The sequence below is a fragment of the Clupea harengus genome, chromosome 19 (genome assembly GCF_900700415.2).
Source record: "Clupea harengus chromosome 19, Ch_v2.0.2, whole genome shotgun sequence".
NCBI lineage: Eukaryota > Metazoa > Chordata > Actinopteri > Clupeiformes > Clupeidae > Clupea > Clupea harengus.
In genome coordinates, this window is record NC_045170.1 from 11,355,444 (window position 1) to 11,376,783 (window position 21,340).

Here is a 21,340-nt window from a genome sequence, read left to right on the forward strand (position 1 = left end):
TGCTAGATAGCAAAGCTAGCGTTGACCTCTGACCGCTTTTGAGACGGGGGAAGGGCCCGGGGTCGGAGGGCCGAAACCTGATGGTATCCGAGGTAGAGAACCTTGCCTTTGTGTGCTTGGTCGAGTGAGGTGCAATGAACCTGTTTGGTCTCCCGGGTGCTGACATTTCTTCAGCTGAGGAAAGACAGCCAATGCCATGCCTGGGAAGATTCTTCGCCCAGAGTTTGGGAGAAGTTTTGACAGGAGACAGGTCTTGTTATTGGATACAGGTGATGAGGAGGATATTGTTGGCCGTTAAGGGCTTTGGGTAGCCTCTGTGGTTTTGATGAGTTTAGCAAGGTATGACATGGCCTTCCACAAATCAGGAGTTATTCCTGTAATTGTCAAATCCATGATGCAATTGCTACCCGAGTCCATGAGTGCGATTTATAGTCTTCACTCACCAATTTATCCAGCAAACGCAGAAATCTTGCTAAGTGAAATGCACAGCAGACTCTCTTTTGGATTATTATTTTCATGAGGGATACCATAATAACAGTAACGTGAACAGCAGAGCCTGGTTGAGACAAGCCTAAGCAGTTTAAAGAAGCCACTGAGTCACTATTCTCATGTGGGCGACATACTTGGTTAAACAAGTCATACATGTGGGCAGAGTTGACCAGTGGGCACATGTTTGCTCGGGGGTTGAGCGAGGCAGACGACGTGTCTCTCTGTTCTGGCCACGGCTTCTGCCTCCAGTCATGTGCCGTTATAAAGCCTGACAGCGTGTTTACTTTGGCGGCCATTTTCCTTGGAAGTTTCTGCATGGTTTGGCGCTGACTAACGGACCAAAGGTTGGCCTGTATTGAATTCGCTCAGTCTCTGAGAAAAGAAGCCCCGAATGGCCTTTGTTCCCCAGATGCGTCCACAGCTTGGGCCTGAGACACCCCCTTCCAAAGCTTCATACTTTGAAAAAGAGGGGGGGGGGGGGATATATTAAAGTCACTCTGACATGGGCACATACCAATCTCAATCCTGCCCCACACACAGCGCACACAAACACATACACACACACACACACACACACACACACAAACACATGCGCCCTCTCCTAAATCTCCTAATACACACACAATATGCATAACAGTACTCCGTCATACTGGGATAGGAGAAAGGGGGGTGAGGGGGTTATAAACTCAGAAGCTGACCAGGCCAAAGATGACAAACAAGAGTGGCCATGGTCCAGGCGTCCCCCGTCACAGAAGGCCCCTTTCTCTCTGGCTTCTGCTGGGATTCCCACAGCCTGGGACCCCTTGTCTGGGAGATCCCCCCCCAAAGGCAGACGCTCCAAACTGTCAAAACACACACAGGCACACACAGCTGACTGCTCCACAGACCCGAAAAACACGCCTGAACATCTGCCCCACTGCGGGATTGGTGGACAAGTTGACCTCTTCCCCCATAAACACGAGACAAAAGCTTGCCCTCTCCACAGCTTCACATCCCTCAAGATATACGGGTAGTCATGGCTTGCCTTACCCACTTTGAATGTTAAAAATAACGATGCTAACAGTAACTGGGGTTTCTACGGTTTGTAGTTTATTTGTTGCACCACTAATTTTACTGGTGAGGATGACTCTCTCAGCTTTCAGTGTTAGTGCTCCACCATGCTCTTCCATTACGTTAATCTCCATCCGCAAACATGCTCAGATTAGCGACTGATACGATAATCTCAACTCGCAACCCATTTAGATTAGCGAACACAGAGATAATCTGAAAACCAGAGCCAAAAGCCAGATCCATGTGTGTAAGTACTTGTGATGTCAGTCTGATGCTATAGATGCAACAGCCTGTATCCCTTAAAGATATTTATGGTACCTAATATATTAAATATCTATTACTTAAAGAGCATGGAGTAGATACTAAAGTGACACATGATATGATGACGGTGACAAAATACACAGAGAATGGTCAATATTAGGCCACAATGTTTATTCAGTAGTGTTGTTTCAACTTATAGGTACAATACTGTCTGCTTTTTTTGTAAGACTAAAAAAAAAGTTACCATTACAGTCATTGGTGCTTACAGAAATCCATCCACACCCTCTATCTGATGATCGTACCTTCTCAAGCTATGACAAGAACAAGCACATTTCCAAATGGTAGGCACTTTGAAGGTTTAAAACATTTGTGAATATACATTTATATATATTTATATATAGATTTTTTTTTTCATATACGAATAAGCGATTGGACTCAACGGTCAGGTCTCTAGTAACAATAAAAAAACCTAAAAGGCTAAGAGACAAAAAAAAAATTATAATCTAAAAAGAAACCATCTGAATGTGGCCGAGTAAGAGTACGTATGTGGTGGTTTTGAGAATACTGAGGGTCTTTGGGTTTTTGCTTGCTGTGGTTTTAGTACCTTCTCTCAGCCTACGTCAAGCTGATGGAAACGGGAAGGTGGCAGAGAAGCTAGCGGGGGCATGGCAGCTGCGAAACACAGCAAGAGGGGAATGAAATGAAAGAGAGGCGATGAGAAGGGGGGGGGGAAGAAAGAAAAAGAGTTGGTAACACGAGGGAGAGGGAAAAGTACAGGGCAGGCAGAGAGGCTGAGGAGAGGTAAAAGCGCACACTCTAGATTACAAAGCTCAACAATTTTCAAAGGCAACTTCACAACCTGCTGTGCTAATAGGTTTCCACTGCAGGTCCGTACATGGAAAAAGCAGTAGAAAGGACAGTGTAGCTGTGGGTAACTACTGGTCAACCCTATAGGGCTCAGGTTGAGCACAACGTTGTCAGCACCAGTATGTCAACAACAATGTCTGTAACAGGACTGCTATTACAAGATCTCGACCGAAAGACAGGAGGACTATGTTCCTCTCGTGGTGCTCCAGAAGCTCCAACCCAGATAAGAGGTGGGTGTGCAGGGCTGTCTGGGTGCGAAGTGCCCCCCCTACACATGGTAGTTCCAGCGAAGACAGCTGGGGCACAGCTGATCAGCATAGTCATTAACCCCCCCCCCCCCCAGGTTACACAAAGAGCTGAGATGGAGGTAATGTGGGGATGTGTGGGGGCATTTCTACTGAACGGTCGGTCTGATCAGATTCCACTCAGGAGAAAGAAAGAGAGGGGGGGGGAGTGATGGGGGGATAAGGGCTGAGTGATGATGGCAAGATAGGAGAAAGAGTGTGAAGGGAAGGAGGCATACTTTATGGGCCACATCTTCAACAAAAATGAAAGAAAAAAAAAAAGAAAAAAAATGCCCCTCCTAAGACACACTACTCTACAGAGACCGATTAGGAGAGTGTCCACATGTACCGTATGATAATCAACTTAAATTAAATAATTAAATACACCATTGGAGTACGCTTGGGGAGGATCTGTCCACCCCCCAAGGGCAACCCGTTGTTTCTCATCACTGAGAACTGATGACCGTTGAAGAACGTATATGCTGCCAAATGTATTGACCTAAAGCTATATTTGAACAAAACAATAATAAATTCAGCGAGACTCTCACTGGAAGCTTAGAACTGTTTTTTGAAATGCATTAATGAGAAATGAGAAACAGAGGACAAAAACAAAAATAATAAACATCGTAAGCCAGAGGGAGGGACATTTACATTTTGACCGTTAGAGTTAATTATGAAGACAGAAAAGCTTCATGGAATCTACAGAAAAAGGCATTCTTTTAAAAACATCTGAGAAAAAAAAAAGATAAATTAATGAAATATACCTTTTTTTAAGAAGATCAACTTTAGACATGCTAGGACAAAAGAGGATAAAGAAAAAAAGCAGGACTGATACAGGACAATTATATTCAATTATTTCCACGTCATTTTTTTTTTTCTTTACAAATACATACTGCTACAGTTAAAAAGTAGTCAGTGACTAATACCAGCTCCTTCAACAGAAGACAGATGCAAATAATGTTTTCTTGCCTGTACAGATTTCGACATTGGGTTTTCTTTTCAGCCATTTTCAAACAAGACACAAAATAAGGTTTAAATACACACAGATTTGCTGTAAAATAAGCATTGCTTGGCTCCTCCATTTTCTTAAAAAAAAAGAAGAGAGAAAAAGAAAGAAGAGGTCTTAATTACAATTTTCTACTTAGAAGCTCTCCAATATCCAATATGTTCTGTTTTTTTCAACTGTTGTGTTTGTGTTCAGGTCTTGCTTATTTCCGTGTCTTGGTGGTGGTCGTTGATCAGAAACCATCACCCTCCCACTGTGAAGTGTTGCTTTCTGGAAGGGGTGGGGGTGGGGGTGGGGGTGGGGGTGGGGGGGGGGTCATAGGATGATGATGGGGAGATCTACGCATAAAACTCCTTGGTGGGGGCCTTCTGGTAGGCCGCTCCAGATGGCTTCCTCTCTCCGAGATCGTAGCTGCCTTCGTCCTTCTTCCTCATGCGGTACACCAGGAGGAGGATGAGGAAGATGGCAAAGAGGAATCCAATGACTCCACCAGCAATGACCGCTGTAGACACAGAGGGAAAAAATGGATATTAAACATGTCTTTCAGCAACTATACCCATACTTCAAACTCAATACTATATCTCCTCAAGGACACTATTCTTTTGGTCCATTGACCTTTGAAGAATCAGGTCAAGAGGATGCTGCTGAGAAAGCCTGATCATTTCACAATCAGCCTGTTTTGAAAGTAACCGACATAAAGCCACTGGGGCCCGCATCAGAAGAACATATGTGGTCCTTTCCCTGGAGTGCGTTTCGGGTCACTGATATGCTTCTTGCCAGCTGTGGAAATGCTGCTGATAAGCTGCCTCCCTCCCCACCCTTATTTGGCAGTTTTCTTGACAAACGGGTATTACAAAAACAGATGCAAACTGAGAGGTGAACTTTTCACCATCCCAGCGAGAAGGGGAAAGGCAGTTTATGTAGAGCGCCTCAATAAAACACGAGGCAGGGGGGGGGGGTGGAGAAGGGGGGAGAGATGAGTGGGGAAAGAAGTCCCCGGAGACACTATTACTATCATTACGTTTATTGGCTTGAAATTATCCGAGCCACTTCTGTGAGCGTGCTACTGTGCTAGTGTCTGGTTCGGGGGGCTAGTTTAGACTTGTGGCCATTCTTCCGCCCTCCCAGCAGTTACGGTAGGCTGCCTGTGATTTGGTAACACCCCACACCGCAGGAACATAAACAATCACATCTGTTTGCGCTTGTTGAGCTCTTCTTCTGTGGTTTTATTAGTGGGAGGCTGAAAGGTGCAGCCTCTCTCCTCGCTGTCTCTGACTGGCTGGAAGGCACATACTTCCTGCAGTACTAACACAGGCCCATGTGGGAAAGAATAGGCAGTGGCTGAAGAACTTGAACACGTTTTCAAACACATTCCCTCTTGTGACTCATAATATTTTGATACTTACAAGGCACATTATAAAATATTCTGCACGATTACAAATACAAATCCCAGAACATAGTTCTTATAATACTCCTCCTACTGCACAAATTGCAGTGGTGTCAAAGTAGATCATGGGGCCATACACAAGTTATAAAAGTAAGGCAAAATACTCTGGAGAGCAGGACAAGAATGGGCCAGGCATGAAACAATGACGGGACACGACTAGCAGAGGACTGAGCCAAGACTAGAAACACCACTGCATCTGCCTCTTTGTGGGTCTAAGACTGGCTGTGTGTGTGTGTGTGTGAGTGTGTGTGTGTGTGTGTGTGTGTGTGTGTGTGTGTATGTTCGGGCCGAGGGCATTCACACATACCTGCCAGCACCTCCGTCCGCTGGAAGAGGTTTTCTGAGCGCACCTCGTAGGGGTCCACGGGGGCGCGGGGAGCACTGACGGTGCTGCCGAGGGCTTTCCTGCGAGGGTCCTCTGTGGCTGGAGCAGGGGGCTGGAGGGCAGAGAGGGACATTTACATTCATTCATTCATTCATTCATTCGTTCGTTCACTTAGCAGTCACTTTTATCCAACCTGACCTCACAGTCAGGCGAGCTAAACACTTTCGCATGATGAGCGCTCCCTGGGAACTGAACCCATGACCTTGGTGTTGTTAGCAACTTGCTCAACCAGTTCAGCATCGGACACAAAGAGAGACAAAAGACAGAAAAAGAGAAGGAGAAAGAGGAGCAGAGAGGGGGCCAGCGAGTGGTAAAGGCAAAAGGTACAAAAGGTAAGAGCAGATATAGACAGGTCGGCGAGGAGACAGTAGCTGGAGAAAAAGAAAAGAACAGAGTACAAGGAAAGAAGACAGTAAAAAAAGAGTAAAAAGAAAAATAAATACAAAGAAGAGGGGGATGGGGGGTGGGGGTGGAGATAAAGGTGTAAGATGAGAGGACGAAGACAGGAAGCGTGAGAAACAGAGCGAGTTTAATGAGAGTTAGTAGGCATAAGGGAAAGCCATCCCTCTGCAGGACGGTCGGTCTAATGTCTCATTAAATCACTGCCACTCTGACACAATCAATTGAGGAAAATGATTGAGTGTTTGTGGTGATCAGTTCAACTGTCATTAAAATGTCCATTTAGGCACTAATGGAGAGCAAAATCAGCTTCTGGTAATGAACCCCATCCTTCATGGTGACCTCACAGGGTGAAATAATTGGCTGTGGGCACTTTCTTTAGTCTTGAGTTCATTGTGACTTTTCAGCATCTGTACGAACTGGCACCTAATGAAAGGGCTGTTAGTGTGATTGCGTCAGTGTGCCTCAGTCTCCTGAGGTGGCCTTTCTTTTATTCCACACTTCTGCTCCTAGCGCTTTTGAAATATCGACGCTACTCCTCTTGACATGTCAGTCTTGATCCCGTTCAGCCCTCAAGTCAAACATTTTTAAATCCCAGAGACGTTCTTTTCTTTTTCCTCATTCTTTTTTTTTCTATTGAAATGAATAGGGAAACACTTTGGGGAACTTCGGAAACCTTCGTTTTCCTGACTGCCATGATTCAAAAACATCCAATATGGCTGACACCTTTTTCATTTGAAGGACTAGATTTAATTGCATACTAAACACTGAACTAGCAATGATTAACTGATATCTGCGGACTCGTTCAAAGTCTAAAAAGATAGCCTACTTATTCGTGTAGTTTGGAGCAAACTTTCATTTTCAGTGATTGTTAGTGGACATGTTTTCAGTTGTGTAATAGCTAGTAAGCAGTGCCAGCCAACATGTTAAGCTAACTTAGCCACTAACAACCTACGATAGGGCACTACCGTTAGTTTGTCTCCACATATCCGGTCATACATTGCCTTTTACACTCTAGTCTAATTATCTACTCTATATCTATGTTAACTGCTTGCGAACTTGAGGCAGTCTGCCCTGCGCCGTGTCCAACATGGGGTAGCAAGCATTCTTGCATAGATTGCAGCGTTCACGTCCACGTAGCTTGCATAGAGTACGAAAAATCATGGTCCTCTCATGCTGCAACGCAATCACACTCACATTTTCTTGCAGAAATGCATCTGTAGTTTACAGTGTACTCTCACCACCTGTGTGCTATTCGGAAGTGAAATGTTGGGGGATGTGAGAGGAATTGAAGTGGCCTGAGAGTTATTTTCATGCAAGAAAAAAGAACTCAGCTTGGCGCTGTGCTGATCGTTCTGATGATGAGAATGCTGCAACTCACCTAGCAAGCAATTATTTTGTGTGTGCACAGCACATAAATAGATTTCTAGTCGCTCAGTAAGCTAGAAAGACCTGCTACTATCACATACAGTGGTGTGATGTTTGTGTTTGTTCTTTGCATGTGTTGTATGTGAAATGTGTGTTTTTGTATGTGTGAGAGAGGTTAAGTTTCTGTATGATTACGTGCGTGAGTACTTGCGTAAATGCAGGTGTGGTTGAGTGCTTTTTTCATGTAGTGTGTGCCTGTGTGTGTGTGTGTGTGTGTGTGTGTGCCTGTGTGTGTGTGTGTGTGTGTGTGTGTGTGTGTGTGTGTGTGTGTGACGCACCTCTGTCCTGACTGGTTTTCTGGGCGTTTCCCGGGGTGTGTCTCTGGGAGTGACGGCCTCCACTCGGGGGGTGAAGTCTTTGGTGGAGTCCTCCGTGGGCACTGCATTATTTGGTGCTATGTACAGAGTGTTGACTGTGACCACTTCCTCTATGACCTCCCCAATACCTGACAACGGCGCACACACACACACACACACACACACACACACACACACACACACACACACACACACACACACACACACACACACACACACACACACGAGACATGTATTAATGCAAAAGGTTTGAAACTGAAATTCTTCTGTAATGTACTGAATAAACATGACCTCTTCATAGTGACAATGGCATGTTATATGTCCTTGGTGCAGACTACATTTTCTTGGTGCTTATAAGCACCTACTTGGCTGTGTAGAAGTAAGTGTGCTTGTGTACCCGACTATAACATATGGGAGTGTACACCGCAGTGTTGAGTATGTAAGTCCATGAAGTATGTGCTCATCTAAACCACGCTCACCTGATCCCGAGCCAGAACTGAAGTCGTCGTCGTCCTCTGGGTATCCCCCGGATCCCGTGTCCTCCAGGTACAAGTCATCTGCTGCCGAGACCGCTAACTGTAGGAGCAATAAACACATAAACACACATTAAATATTAAACACTACAACACTTCCTTCTCTACAGACCCTCCCCCCCATCTCCCATGCAAGCACAATCGGGCGTCATCAATCCCATGAAACAGCACTTCGGAGTTGGAAACAAACCCACGCAAGTATTTTCCCAGATCCCTTCACAGATTGGACCGTGTGACCTTGCCATTACCATGAGGTGAGAGCTAATTAAAACAACATTAAAAAGTCTTTGAGCGGCCATCAAATTAAGTGATTTAACAGCATTGAGGAGGCCTTTTAATGGGACTCTTTAGTGGGAGCAAAATGCCTTGTTATTTGTCAGTGCAGTGGGCAATGAGAGGACCTCTCCGGATATTTTTAGGCACGGTCTGCTGAGCGGACTCCCCTCCTTTACCCTACAGTCAGATGAGCTGATAGAGTCACAGCTCTGTCAGTCGTTTTTCCTTGTTATTCACTACCGGGCAGTGCAGACAATGTCCCATAAAAGCGGAACATAAAGGGAAAAGCCTGCAGATAATGTAATGCAGACTCTACTATTATTACCATACTATATAAGGTACTGTTTAACATATACACAAATTATAGTTATAGACCACATATGATCGTGTATCTGCAAACATACAGATGCTTTCTCTATATCCAGGAAGACTGTTTCCCCCTCACTCCATAGGATTACAATGTCCAAGGAGACATATGGTGCTATTTTGTTTTTAAATGTGTTTGCATGGGTGTGTGACTGTGCATGAGAAAGAGGTGTTTATGTGTGTGGTGAAATATCCCACTGGCCCCATGGCAACCTCCATTCATGCCCAGTCCTGTCCGGTCGAAGCCCCTCCCTCCATTCTGATGCTCCTTAGTCAGAGCTCACACAATATAGCCAACCATAAATCAACCCTGGGAGTTTCGGCAGGGCAAGGTGTTGCTTGAGGCTGCCCACACCCACCCACCCACACACACACGCACACACACACACTTTGTGCCTCAAGAGACGACAAGCCCGTTACAGAAATGATCCATTATTGAGCTCTGAACTCCTCTGCTGCTGAATTGACAACAAGACAAAAAAGCAGAGAGGACAGGAGGGAGACAGAAGCGTCGCCGGCAGCCCTTTGTGCCCCAGTGTGTGTGCGATGTTCCCCTTCCACAAGAGAGAGCAGGGCCACCATTCACCCAGACAAAGCCAGGCAGGTTGTGACTGTATGTGTGTGTCAAGCAGTGTATCCTTATGTTTGCTCCGTGAGTGTCTGTCTGTCCGTGGGTGTGTGTGTGTGTGTTATATAAAGAAAGAGAGAAATAAAGTGTGTATCCAGGCCCCTTCAACAGGCAACAACATCTGCATGTTAACAAAGGCATGATGGTTTGTTTTTGTGTGTGTGTGTGTGTGTGTGTGTGTGTGTGTGTGTGTGTGTGTGTGTGTGTGTGTGTGTGTGTGTGTGTGTGTGTGTGATAGAAAGAGTGGTGAAAGGAGGAGCCGATGAAACACCCCAAACAATGGAAAAAGACTCGCCTGAAAGGAGCACTGACTTCGCTACAGAAAGAGAAAGCCAGTCATCCCAGGCAGCTTTGATCAAAGGCCTGTTCAAAGGAACTTTATCTTAACCTTTCCTCTGTGGAGTGCTCTGGTGCCCTCCTCCTGTCCGCCAAGCCTTCTAGCCCTGCCGCTCGTTTTAACAGGCCTGCATCAGTGTGCACTCAAAACAACTACCAGGAACCGTCTCTCCAATCAAACACTGTGAAAAAGTGTGAGGGGATGTCATGAAAGTGGGCCACACACATCTACAAAGAGCGGGAGTGAGGCAGAAAAAGAAAGAAATAGAGGGACAGGGATCGAGATAGAAATGAAAAGAGACGTAGAGAGACGTAGAGAGAGAGAGAGAGAGAGGGGGGGGGAGGATTGTATACTTTGATATAGAAAAGTCTTAAAGGCATCCTCACAGACCAAAAGACACACAATGCAGAAATGCACCACGTAATTAGCCATGCACCTGGCTAGCCTAATTACTTAGCGGCTGTGGCCGCAAGATATCATCCATCACGAGTGTTGTTATGCCAGTTAAATGAACACAACCTGGTCTATATTCCAGTTCTGCCAGTGCTCAGAAGAACTTCTTCAGGAGATCGGACTCCTCAAGCTTGCCTTAAATAACCTCACAAGACCATGGAAGACTCATCAAACTAGCCCCATGACCAACCAAAGGGAAGACTTCCTTTGAACTCCCCAAGTCTGGGATTGAGCAAACAACCTGGCTGCTTACGTACATCCCACCCTGGCACACGCCGCCAGCAAATATCAAACACATACACAAACAGATATAAACTCGAGCTGGCACACATGTGTACACACACACACACACACACACACACACACACACTTTTTAGTGGCGAGGTGATGAAAGTTGTGAGCCATAGGAGGATGTTACTGTTGCCAGGAAGGGGAGCAATTAAGCCTTCACTCAATGATCCAGTTAAGATACATGAAAGGGAACCAATGACCAAATAGTACTTTTAAAAATGTGTTTAGTTATGCTATGACCAAACAACACTGTTTTGACTGTTTAGGCATACATATATGTATAAAGAAATACCCTATCTATCCTACAGAGCAAGTGAAGGCTACCTCACTGTAGTATAGACAGAAACCAGACCTAGACAGTCATGCTGACAGCCTATTTGTTTATAGGCAAAATAAATAGTTCATTGTATAAAGGGTGTTTTGTTTTTTATTTACATATAAAGATACTGAAACAGTCTTATTACCGTGGCCCAAAAACTATTACATATACCAAACAGTGGGCCCTCTGTACCATTGCATCCCTTGTGTCTAGGGTTTAAAACAGCTTGTTTACAGTATTTAGCCTAACTGCATGACAAGGAATTAAAATTGCTTAGTACTAACAATTTTGCACAAATCGATTAATTTGTCTCAATAAAACGTTTTCATTTCACTATTCATAGTAGTAGTCAGAGCCAGCCCAAGTCTACCAGCCCATCATACTGCAGCAGGTTTCCTGTTTTCGAAGCATCAAATACAGACTTTCAATCTCATCAAGTCTGGTGGTGAGCATGCATGCCACTGGATGTTTCAATCCAGCCGTCACACCACGAGATTCACCACGAATCCAAACACCAATGTTTTCATAACGCGTCTACTTTGGTAATGTATTTTACCATCAGCCCACCCACGCGACTATGTATTAGAGCAGCTAACTTCACAGACTTGAACGATGAGGGTGTGGGTGTGCTGTGGAAACACTGGCTTGTGCTCTTTAGCTTTGGTCAAATTGGTGCAGGCACCCCACTGTTTCCTGAGCGTGGGCTATTGAACCTGCCGGGGTTTTTTTGTTTTGTTTTTTTTGCTGGCCGCAGTCACCGCTGACATCTCGTCTCATCGCAAGGCCTTTCATCTGAGTTGGCCTTAATGATTTGTGGCCCCTAACGAGTGCCACAAAAGGGCCAGACAGACAGAGGGGCAGGGAGGGGGGTAGGGGGGGCCTGTGCTGCAGTGGCTCCTGTTAGGAGAGGAACTGCAACTGCTGCTGCTGCTGCTGCTGCGGATACTTCCGCCGGTGACTAATGACCAGCACACCAGCAGGAGGCAAATGATAGTGGGAGGAAAAAGAAAGGGTGGGGGATGGGGTCATGGTGAACTTGGGGAATGAAAGAGACACATGAGGAGGAGAAGGAAGAAAGACATGAAACAAAAGAGATGAGACAGAGACAGAGACAGAGACAGAGACAGAGAGAGATCCCGATGACAGAACTAGTGGAGGGATAGGGGTGCGGCAGAGCTGTGGGAGATAAAAAGGGAAGAGACAGAAAGAGAAATGGAGAAGAGGAATATAAACCTAGCAGAGCAAAGAAGGGATGCAGGGTGGAGGGTAGAGAGAGGAGCAGTGGTAATAGGAAGAAATATTGGGGGCAAAAGAAAAGGAAACACAGGGAAAGAGAGAAACAAAAGAAGGACAAAAATAGTAAAAGAGAGGAGGAGCAGGAGATGGAGGAGGGGGGGACTGACGGAAGGAAGAAAGAAAGAAAGAAAGAAAGAGAGAGAGAGCCAGCGCACGGAAGCGAGAGAGATTACTGCCACATCAAGACAATCTGTTGCCTGCAGGTTACTTTTCACTAAAAGCCTGTCAAGCTGCATGTCCATGCCTAGCAACCTTTGAAAGGCAGAAAGGACTCTCTGTGTGTGCCTGTGCACGAAGCAGTGTGCTGGGCGCTGGGAGCCATGTTGTTTAAAGCAGCCACAGAGGGCCAGGAGGAGGAAGGGGGGTCTAACTCAACACCCCCTCTATACCTCCTGTCCATACAGTTTTTTTTCATATCTTTCTGTGGACGAAACCTCTTCTTAAGGGAGAGCCAGCCTCAACAGAACTAACCTCTCTCTCTTTCTCTCTCTCTCTCTCTCCCCCTCTCTTTTTCTCTCTCCCTGCAGACTCTCCACATCCAGTCACCACAAGCATTCATCTCCAGGCCACAGCTTCTGGAGATAAGGGCCTTCGGAGGCTCTCAGAGAAACAAATGGAGTGGGCCTGTCCAGAGCCAACGTGGCAGGGATGACGGCGGAGTGATGCAAGAGAAGAGGAAGAGCCCCAGAGAGGAAAAAGAGAGCATTAGCTACCCTAGTGTTGCTTTAGCAGTGTTAGCTACCCTAGTGTTGCTTTAGCAGTGTTAGCTACCCTAGTGTTGCTTTAGCTGTGTTAGCTAACCTAGTGTTAGCTACCGTAGTGTTGCTTTAGCTACCCTAATGCTGCTTTAGCTACCCTACTGTCCCTATCAAAGAGGAGAGAAGGGGGGCCTTTTTCAAAAGCCTGTGGGCAAGGAATGGATCCATTTGAATGGCAGGCTTAGGGCAAGCAGAGAGAATGCGCTTCCTCACATACAGGTTTTATTTGAGCCTGCCGCCCTATTCAAACCCAGTGCAGTTTCCACCCGCTAGCTGACAGCAGATACGCACGACCCCTTTAGGGTTTATCAGCTTATGTTCACAGAGGAAGCCTTGAAGACTGCTTAGAATCATCCGCGGACGCTAATTCTTTGTGGAACTCTTCTGAGGGTCCTTTGAGTAATCGTTCACTGCCTATGGCGGCTATGAGAGAACCCTTCCTCGGAGTGGACTAAGGTTCTGGGTAGAACCTTAAGGTTTGAAACCCATGAAGTCCCTTCTGGGCTTAAAAAGACTGAGAGGACAAGAAAGAGGCTCTTCCGTGCTGGTAGGTAGGAGGTGTGATTAAGGAAAACCTGAGAGTCCTGAAGTGAACACACACTGGATTATCCACACCTTATTTTCGATGTGGAAGAGCCAGAGGGCACAGCACAACAGGAGGTGACAGGGCAGACAGACAAGGCTCTGTGATGGCACTGGGTCTGCCTGGCTGGAACCGACCCGTGAAGAGGGAGAGTCATCTGCAGGAAAAAGGAACAGGTGGGAGGGAGAGGAAGCGAGGGAGGGAGAGGGAGTGAGGGGGGAGAGGTGGGAAATGGAGGGAGGGAGAGTAGGAGGGAATAACTTGTGCTGCTCTTCCAAGCCTGAGATTTTACTGCCCTCCTGGGGATCATAATCAGGAACTAATTAATAGTCTTTCAGAGCAGACAAAAAGAGAAGGGGGAAGAAGGGGGAAGCGAGAGGGGAGGGGGGCTACTAGCTGGAAGCGCAGTCCAAACCGTAGAGGCCAAGCTGAAATGGACTTGGATCCAGTCCATGATTCGGAGAGAGAGAGAGAGAAAGAGAGAGAGAAAAGAGAGAGAGAGAAGTTTGAGTGGTGACATCACTCATCCTCTACGAGCCAGCTAATCTCCAAAGCAGAAGCACCTCTTCTGGCCAGGCAGGAGGGGAGGGAGGGTGGGGGGGTAGGATCTCCCTCTTTTGTTTTTTGCCCCTTCTTCTGTCTTTCTTTCTCCATCATTCTCTTTGTCACTCCATCTTTCCATGTCTCTCTCTTGGGGCCTGGCTTATGTCGTTTCCTCTTTGCAGCACTGACAAGCCCAGAGCTGCCACTGACGCAGGTGGTGAAGCCTTATCACCCAACATATGAAAATCGTGTTACAGGACAAAATCCGGACCTCTGGCAGGAAGATCAAACACACAAACCTGCACAGACACACACACACACACACACACACACATCAGATTCCCCCATGCTCTCCTAAAAGTCCATGTATTTACTGTTCCAACCAGAGGAGCCACAAAACAGCTCTCTGCAGTTTATCCACGGCACACTCCCCGGTTTGTGCCTCTTAGGTGGATTTTCTGAGCGCAGTCCAGAGCCTTTGAAGACGACTCGTCCTTGGCGTGGTGATCAGAGAGGGTTCTGATCATGGACACTTTCTGTTTCCTGACCCCGGTCAAAGTTTGGGGGTGGGGGTGTAACTCTGGTGAGAGTGCAAGTGTGCGCTCATCCAGACAGCCAGCGTGGATTAATACCAGCTCAGATTCCACAACAAACCCGCCTGGCTGACACATGCAAGTGGGCGCCAAATTCCTGACCCTCCCTGCCATCCCAGCACTGTCCCCTAAGAACCCTACAAACCACCAGCCAGACGAGAGGGCAGATGAATGGGTTGACGAGGGCTGTGGCTCAACAGTCACAAGGACCTTACATTGATGATCGGTATATTTCTACACCATACTCAGGAGCATGTGCATGTGGGTATGTTCCCCAAAAAGGGTGGCTTGCAAACAGTTATCCAAGTCCGTTGCATTCTCATCACTGCACGGAAGCCAACTGTCACTACCAGCACATTAATGGCCAGAGAAGCCATTTAGCGAGCTCCATCATCTGATGCATCTATCCCCATAAAGCCTGGGTAAACAATCACAGCCGGGGCCCGTAATTAAAACCAGTAGACCCTGCAGCAGAGTCCCTGCCTAGGGGAGGAATTCAGGCCTGCTTGCAGGGTAAATACCCCACACTCGGCTCAGATCTGATGATTAACCTTACCATACCACCGGGAAGAGGGGAACCTGAACACAGCCAGCTCCTTTTTCTGAAGGCAGATGCCAGCTCGGGCCAGTCTGAAGCAATTATTTACCCGCAAAGGTTTCTCTATTTCTTCAGTCAACAAACACCTTGTCAAAATCCACTCCAGCATAGGCATATCAGAGCTGCCCCAAATGCACAGAATAATACATTTATGCCAACCAGGGTTGGAAAGGAGAAGTTGGAAGGAATTCTGGAAGAAATTAAGATGGATCTGTTTGAGAGGGAGGTGTGGCAGATCGAGTAACGTCTAAAGTGAAGCAGGCGTTTGGGTTACCGTGACACATGAGGAAGAGGAGAGGTCTGCTGTTATGCTTGCAGGGAAACTGGGAACGCTCCCCTCGGTACCGACGCAGCCGGATAGGGTCACGGAGAGGTCAGGCGAGAGGGGAGCACAGGCCGCTCGACATGCCACTCATCCACATCACAACAAAACAGCTCCTGTCTTCACATATCCGTCTCTCCTAGTGTCCTTGCACTCTATACCGTTACTCCCTTTTTGTCTAACTCTCCATCTGTCTCTTTTCACCGTTTTATTTTCCTTCTCTTTTGCAATCCCTATTCCTCTCTGATGCAGAGGCTTCACAATCCTCTCGTTCACCTCTCACTCTATCGATACCCTCCACTTTCTGTTCCTTTCTTTTTTTACTTTCTGTTTTTTTTCAGTCTGAACCCAGAGAGGATGTCTCTGCAGAGCTTGGGTCAGAGCGCACAGCTCTTTCCTTTTGGCTGCTAATAAGATAAAACAAGCTGCAGCTATGACTTCCTCTCTCTGGTATTACTTCCTGAAGGGAAGAATGTCCATTTCATAGTTTCCAGAAAAATACAGGAAAGCGAAAAAAAAAAGAAAAGAGAAAGAAAAAAAAAGCACAGAGGCACACAGACACAGCTTGGCTGGAGAAAAAAAAAAAAAACACTCCCTCGATGCTTTGCAGCGGCCAACACAAAACACCTGCAGTCTTCTATTCATTCTGCTTTGAGGCAGCGAAATTAAGTCATAATTCCTTTCAATAAGCAAACTCCCTTTTCAGAGACCACAGAACTGACACAATACATCGTCTCTCACTCCATTTTGTGCTTTGCTCGTTTATGGGTAATGCATCACGCTACCCACCCACACCTGCCTATTGTCAGGCGGGCCGTTCGCAGCTGCAGTGAAACGGCTGAGTGACTCCAGTTTAGCGCTCTAGATATTTTACGAGCAGACTAATTAAAGCAAGCCTCGTTTAGCCACTCTCCCACAGCCCTCGGGCTTCTAGGATTCACTGCAGTGTCTGGGTTTGATGGACTGGTCTGGCCTGGCCTGTGCCGAAACCTCAGAGGGGTCCCGGCTCTGATCCAATCATCACTCTGCATGGGTCCACACACACACACACACCACACCTTCTCCGCTATGGGAATTACGGTAAATTCCTCCACAGAGTGAAACAGTTTTTTGATACATTGGGGAACGCTGGGAGTCTTTGTGCGCGCTGAAACCCTATACGCTGAGAAAATGGCCCTCATCTACCAGTCCGTTCTGGGGAACGAAACTTTAAGATTCGCTCCAGCTCAGCAGGTCCATACCCCCGCAGTCAAAGTCGAAACAGAAGGAGCAGATCTCTGGGAGCTGGCAATAACACATATACAATTTCATAAAACACAACTCTGGCTCCAGCGATCTGCAGACCTAAGGGGCACGACATAACTAAATTAAGGACTGGCATGATAAACACAATGATCCACTTACATTCCAATGACTCCCCCCCCCTGCATGACAAGCATCCACAATCCCTTTGGTCCGTAACCTTGGCTTGACTAACACATTCCCGAACTAAACTGTTCATCCACCTTCAAGGTAACCGCACCACATTGTCATACCATGAAAAGCGAATGAAATGTTGAAACACTTTGCATTTTAAGACTAGTATGTACTGACTGAATGACATTATATAAATCATTACACAGTCAAATTCAAAGTCTATGGTATATTCTATATGAACATATTTTTATTAAAATATTCTTTACAAGTGTCAGCATTCTTGAACAATAGTGTGAGACTGTTCAATAGCCTTCCTGAGATGTTTCATTGTGCCTAAGGGGTAATGGATTGTGTTCTCTATATAGGACATCACTACAGAGAAACAACATAGGACCTCATTCTAGGGCATAGACATAGGTCATAACTTTCACACTCCTGACCTGCTGCCAGGCAAATAAGTCAATGAAGGAATGAGTCAGGCAAAAGTCTTTCTTTCAACGACCCGGGTTAAAGTACGGGCAATAACATGCCACACAGCACCCAGCTCTACACAGTCATCATCTTTTCCCCTCTCAATGAAATTAATAACCATGTGGTCACAGTAACCTCTACAGAGGCACTTTTGGACTTAATAGATTTTTAGGCGTAGCGCTGGACTCGGGGGAATCGGAACTGGTCCCTTGTGCGATTAGCATGACTATCCTGTTAGAAATAAGCACAGTTAGCAGCTCATTTTCTGGAGCTGGGGCGACCTCTCCAATGCCCCAGCCATTTCTGCGTGAGGCGAATCAGATTTCCGTTCCCTTGCCAGCCTCTCTAGAGTTGGCGCTGTGTGTGTGTGTGTGTGTGTGTGTGTGTGTGTGTGTGTGTGTGTGGTGGAGGTGCAAGCAGGCAAAGTATGGGGGGTGGGGTGGGGGGCAGGTATGGGGGGTCCCTGCGGCAGATTGTAGCCTTGCTGGCTGCCTCAGAAAGGGAAATGTCCTTTGGTCAACTAGAGGTTACAGACGTGCTGAAGGAGAAGGCATCCAATACAGAGAGGAAATGAAAAACTTGGGGCTGAAATTCTGGCAGGAGGCTTCTAACGATGGGTGTATGTGTGTGGGGACCTTGGGTAGATGTCACAGGTGGAGGGGGGTATCTGAATGTTAAGCAAAACAGCCTCAATCAGGAGCGGTCTATGGTGCAACAACTTGGTACCCTACTGCACAGTAGGATTGAATATGGCTCTGTTCAGCTCAGTACTGGGGGGACAAAAGCCTTGGTCTTGACTATATGGTGTCAGCACATTTTCTACTTCAACATTCCACAGAGACTTTAGGATAAACTGCCAGGTCTAGGCTTGGAGACGAAAACAAGGGCCTCGCTCTGAAGCATTTCCATATGAAGGGAAAAGGGATTATTAACAACTTTAATCAGAGGACATGAGCCTGGGTCAATCACCAATAGCTTAACACAATTTTGGCACACTGACTGTTAGATGACTGCCAGCTGAGACTACTGACACTACTCTATGGAGTGTGAAAAACATCAAACATAAATCATATTTTCCGAATATTATAAACGAGAAGATACTGGACACACAAACGAAATGGCTTGTGCAAGACAGGTGGAGCACATGTGGGACTGTGAACAGCCACACAAGCAGCCCATGGACTGAACAGCCACACAAGCAGCGGGTCCCTCTCTCCCTCACACCTGCCCCCCTCGGCCGTCCCGTGCCTGCCCAAGGCCCTCCTGTGCTGGCAGACCGGGGCGCGGGGGATGAATGCTCCCTTTCAGGCTGCTGCGTGTCTGGCATTTCCTTCATTCCTCCACAAACACAGGTGGTGCCTCATGAGGGGCCAGTGGTGGTGGTGGTGGTGTGTGTGTGTGATGGTGGGGGGGGGGGGTGAAGGGGATAGAAGACTGAGTATCATCTTCACAGTACACATAACCAACAACACCACGCCACACACACACACACACACACACACGTACACGCACATAAACACACCCCAGAGATCTCCGTAGGTTACTAAAGCAAGACATATTATTTCATAGCATATTAATTTCTAGAAAGCAGTTTCAAATGTAAAATATGAATATGAAGTAAATGGATATTGCAAATGAAATGGTAGTCTGTAAAGATATACAGCACAAAGGCCAGGTAAATCAAATACAATGACCCCCGATTCTGATTGAGGGCCAATTACAGTCGTGATCATTAAGAGCCCTGAAGTTCTCACAGTACAGCTGAAATCACCTTTTGAAACGACACCTGAAAAACGACATTTTGCTCTGTGTCTCTCGGAGCCAGCAGAGCGGACTAGCCAGCAGCGATCCATCAGGGGACACGGTTGGCGGACTTCTTTTCGCGCGGACATAAATTCACAATGAAACTAGGACTACATAGAAATCACTTTGTTCTATGTGATGACCTACTTCCACACCCCTCTCCAAAAAGCACAAAGCATAGGAAACTAAAACGCAAGTGTGACAAAGCCAGGTGCTGTTCGTCAGTGCATGGAGGGGAACTTTTGCCAGATCCCTGTCAGCAGAGCTACAGCTCTATTCAAATGAAGGTTTCTCATCAGAACAAAAACATCTCTCTCTGGAAACCTTCTGAGAGTGGTGTGCACACGGGAGAGCTTTAGGCCTGTTGCAGTGTGAACTCAATGGCGCAAATTCAATGGAAGGTGTCACATTCTTGATATAATGTTGAGACTGAATAACGGTCTCTTCAAGGTGAAGTCTGCCATCTTGCAATTATGTGATCAGCATCTCACACACACACACATATATTCCCCTTCATTCTGTCACACCATTCACCCTGTTTGACTGTTTCTTTCAGCCTGTCTTGATAAAGACCAGGCCTCAATCAGCATTAGCCCAAGTCAGGGTGCTTTGTCTAGCCAGCCCTTAAAAAGAAGGAAAAAACACCTCCTGTGGCCAAAAAGGATTCTGACGTATAAATTAGCTGCCAGTTCAAACTTTAATTTGATCCAGACTTCTTTCTTTCTCACTCTTTTTTTCCCCTCCATGACAGCCAAATGGTGCCCCAAAAACCCGAGGGTGGGAGAAGACAAGAGAGCGGCGGCTTTGTGCAGCTTTTGTCCTACCTCCAATAGCAGAACTTTTCTCCACCCCGACAGGAAGCTCGTGACTCGTCTGGTGTCGGCTCATTAACCCCCGGCGGCCCACAGGGTCCAAAGGACATCAAAGAATGTGGTGGAGACGTGGGAGCAAAGGCCAACGGACAATAAAGCCCCTTAGTGCCCAAACGCCCGCAGAGGGACGGGGAGATGAGCAGCTGTCGCTGTCCAACTTTGCTCCTCAGGGCTACGACAACTAAGCCTTTAGAAAAAGGTGCTTCACCATTTCCAAACGAAATTATACCTTGCTTAGATCAAACTGAATGTGGAGTGACCTACAAGCATTTGTTAATGGAGAGGCATATTTCCACAGGGCCCTTAAATTCACCATGCATGGATAATAATAGAGAATCAGTAGGGGGTAATAAATGTAAAAAAAATTTTAAAAAAAAATCACTTTATTTGACTTCAGTCCTGTGTTGATTTGGCAGCAGTACGTGAGCGTGAGGAAGTGAGGTATGGGAGTGTATGTCAGCATTTATTCTCTGTACTGCTGGCATCACTGACCCTAGTGAACATGTTTGTTGGGGGGGAGACAAGAAAGAATGACGTGAACCAGCATTCTGCCAGTGCTCCATCATCACTCTGTCCTGCAAATGGGCCCTTATCCGCACAGATAAAAGCTTTGGTGGAGCCGAGTGGAAATGCCACGGGTGGGTGGGAGGGGAGAGGAGGGAATGGGGGGGGGGGCATGTGATTTCACCGCTTTACCGGCTCATCTGCTCCAATCCTCACAGCTACAGCGACTGCATTGCCATCCAGCCCTTCCTTCCCATAAGAGGATTTGGCCCTTAGGGAGTCAGAAGGTCGAGGCATTTTTTGTGGAAGCTGTGGTAGAAGGGTTGGGGGTGGGGGGGGGGGGGGTAAGTGCTGGGGGGTGGGGGGGGGGGGGGGGCTGCTACTCACATAGGAAGAGGAGAAAGTGAAAGGGAGAGGGTACAAATAAAGCCCAACGTGCGGTTCT

General features: G+C 46.7%; 1 protein-coding gene across 1 annotated transcript in view; it reads right to left on the reverse strand.

Moving 5' to 3' along the window:
- Positions 1 to 4,266: 4,266 nt before the first annotated feature.
- The window catches only part of sdc2 (syndecan 2), a 30,010-nt gene continuing 12,936 nt past the window's right edge, over positions 4,267 to 21,340 (reverse strand). The window contains exons 2-5 of the mRNA XM_012837649.3: positions 8,413 to 8,509; positions 7,895 to 8,061; positions 5,712 to 5,841; positions 4,267 to 4,459 (exon numbers count right to left, since the gene is read on the reverse strand). Of these exons, the coding sequence (XP_012693103.1) occupies positions 4,296 to 4,459; positions 5,712 to 5,841; positions 7,895 to 8,061; positions 8,413 to 8,509 (558 nt within the window). The 3' untranslated portion in view covers positions 4,267 to 4,295. The remainder of the gene's footprint in view (positions 4,460 to 5,711; positions 5,842 to 7,894; positions 8,062 to 8,412; positions 8,510 to 21,340) is intronic.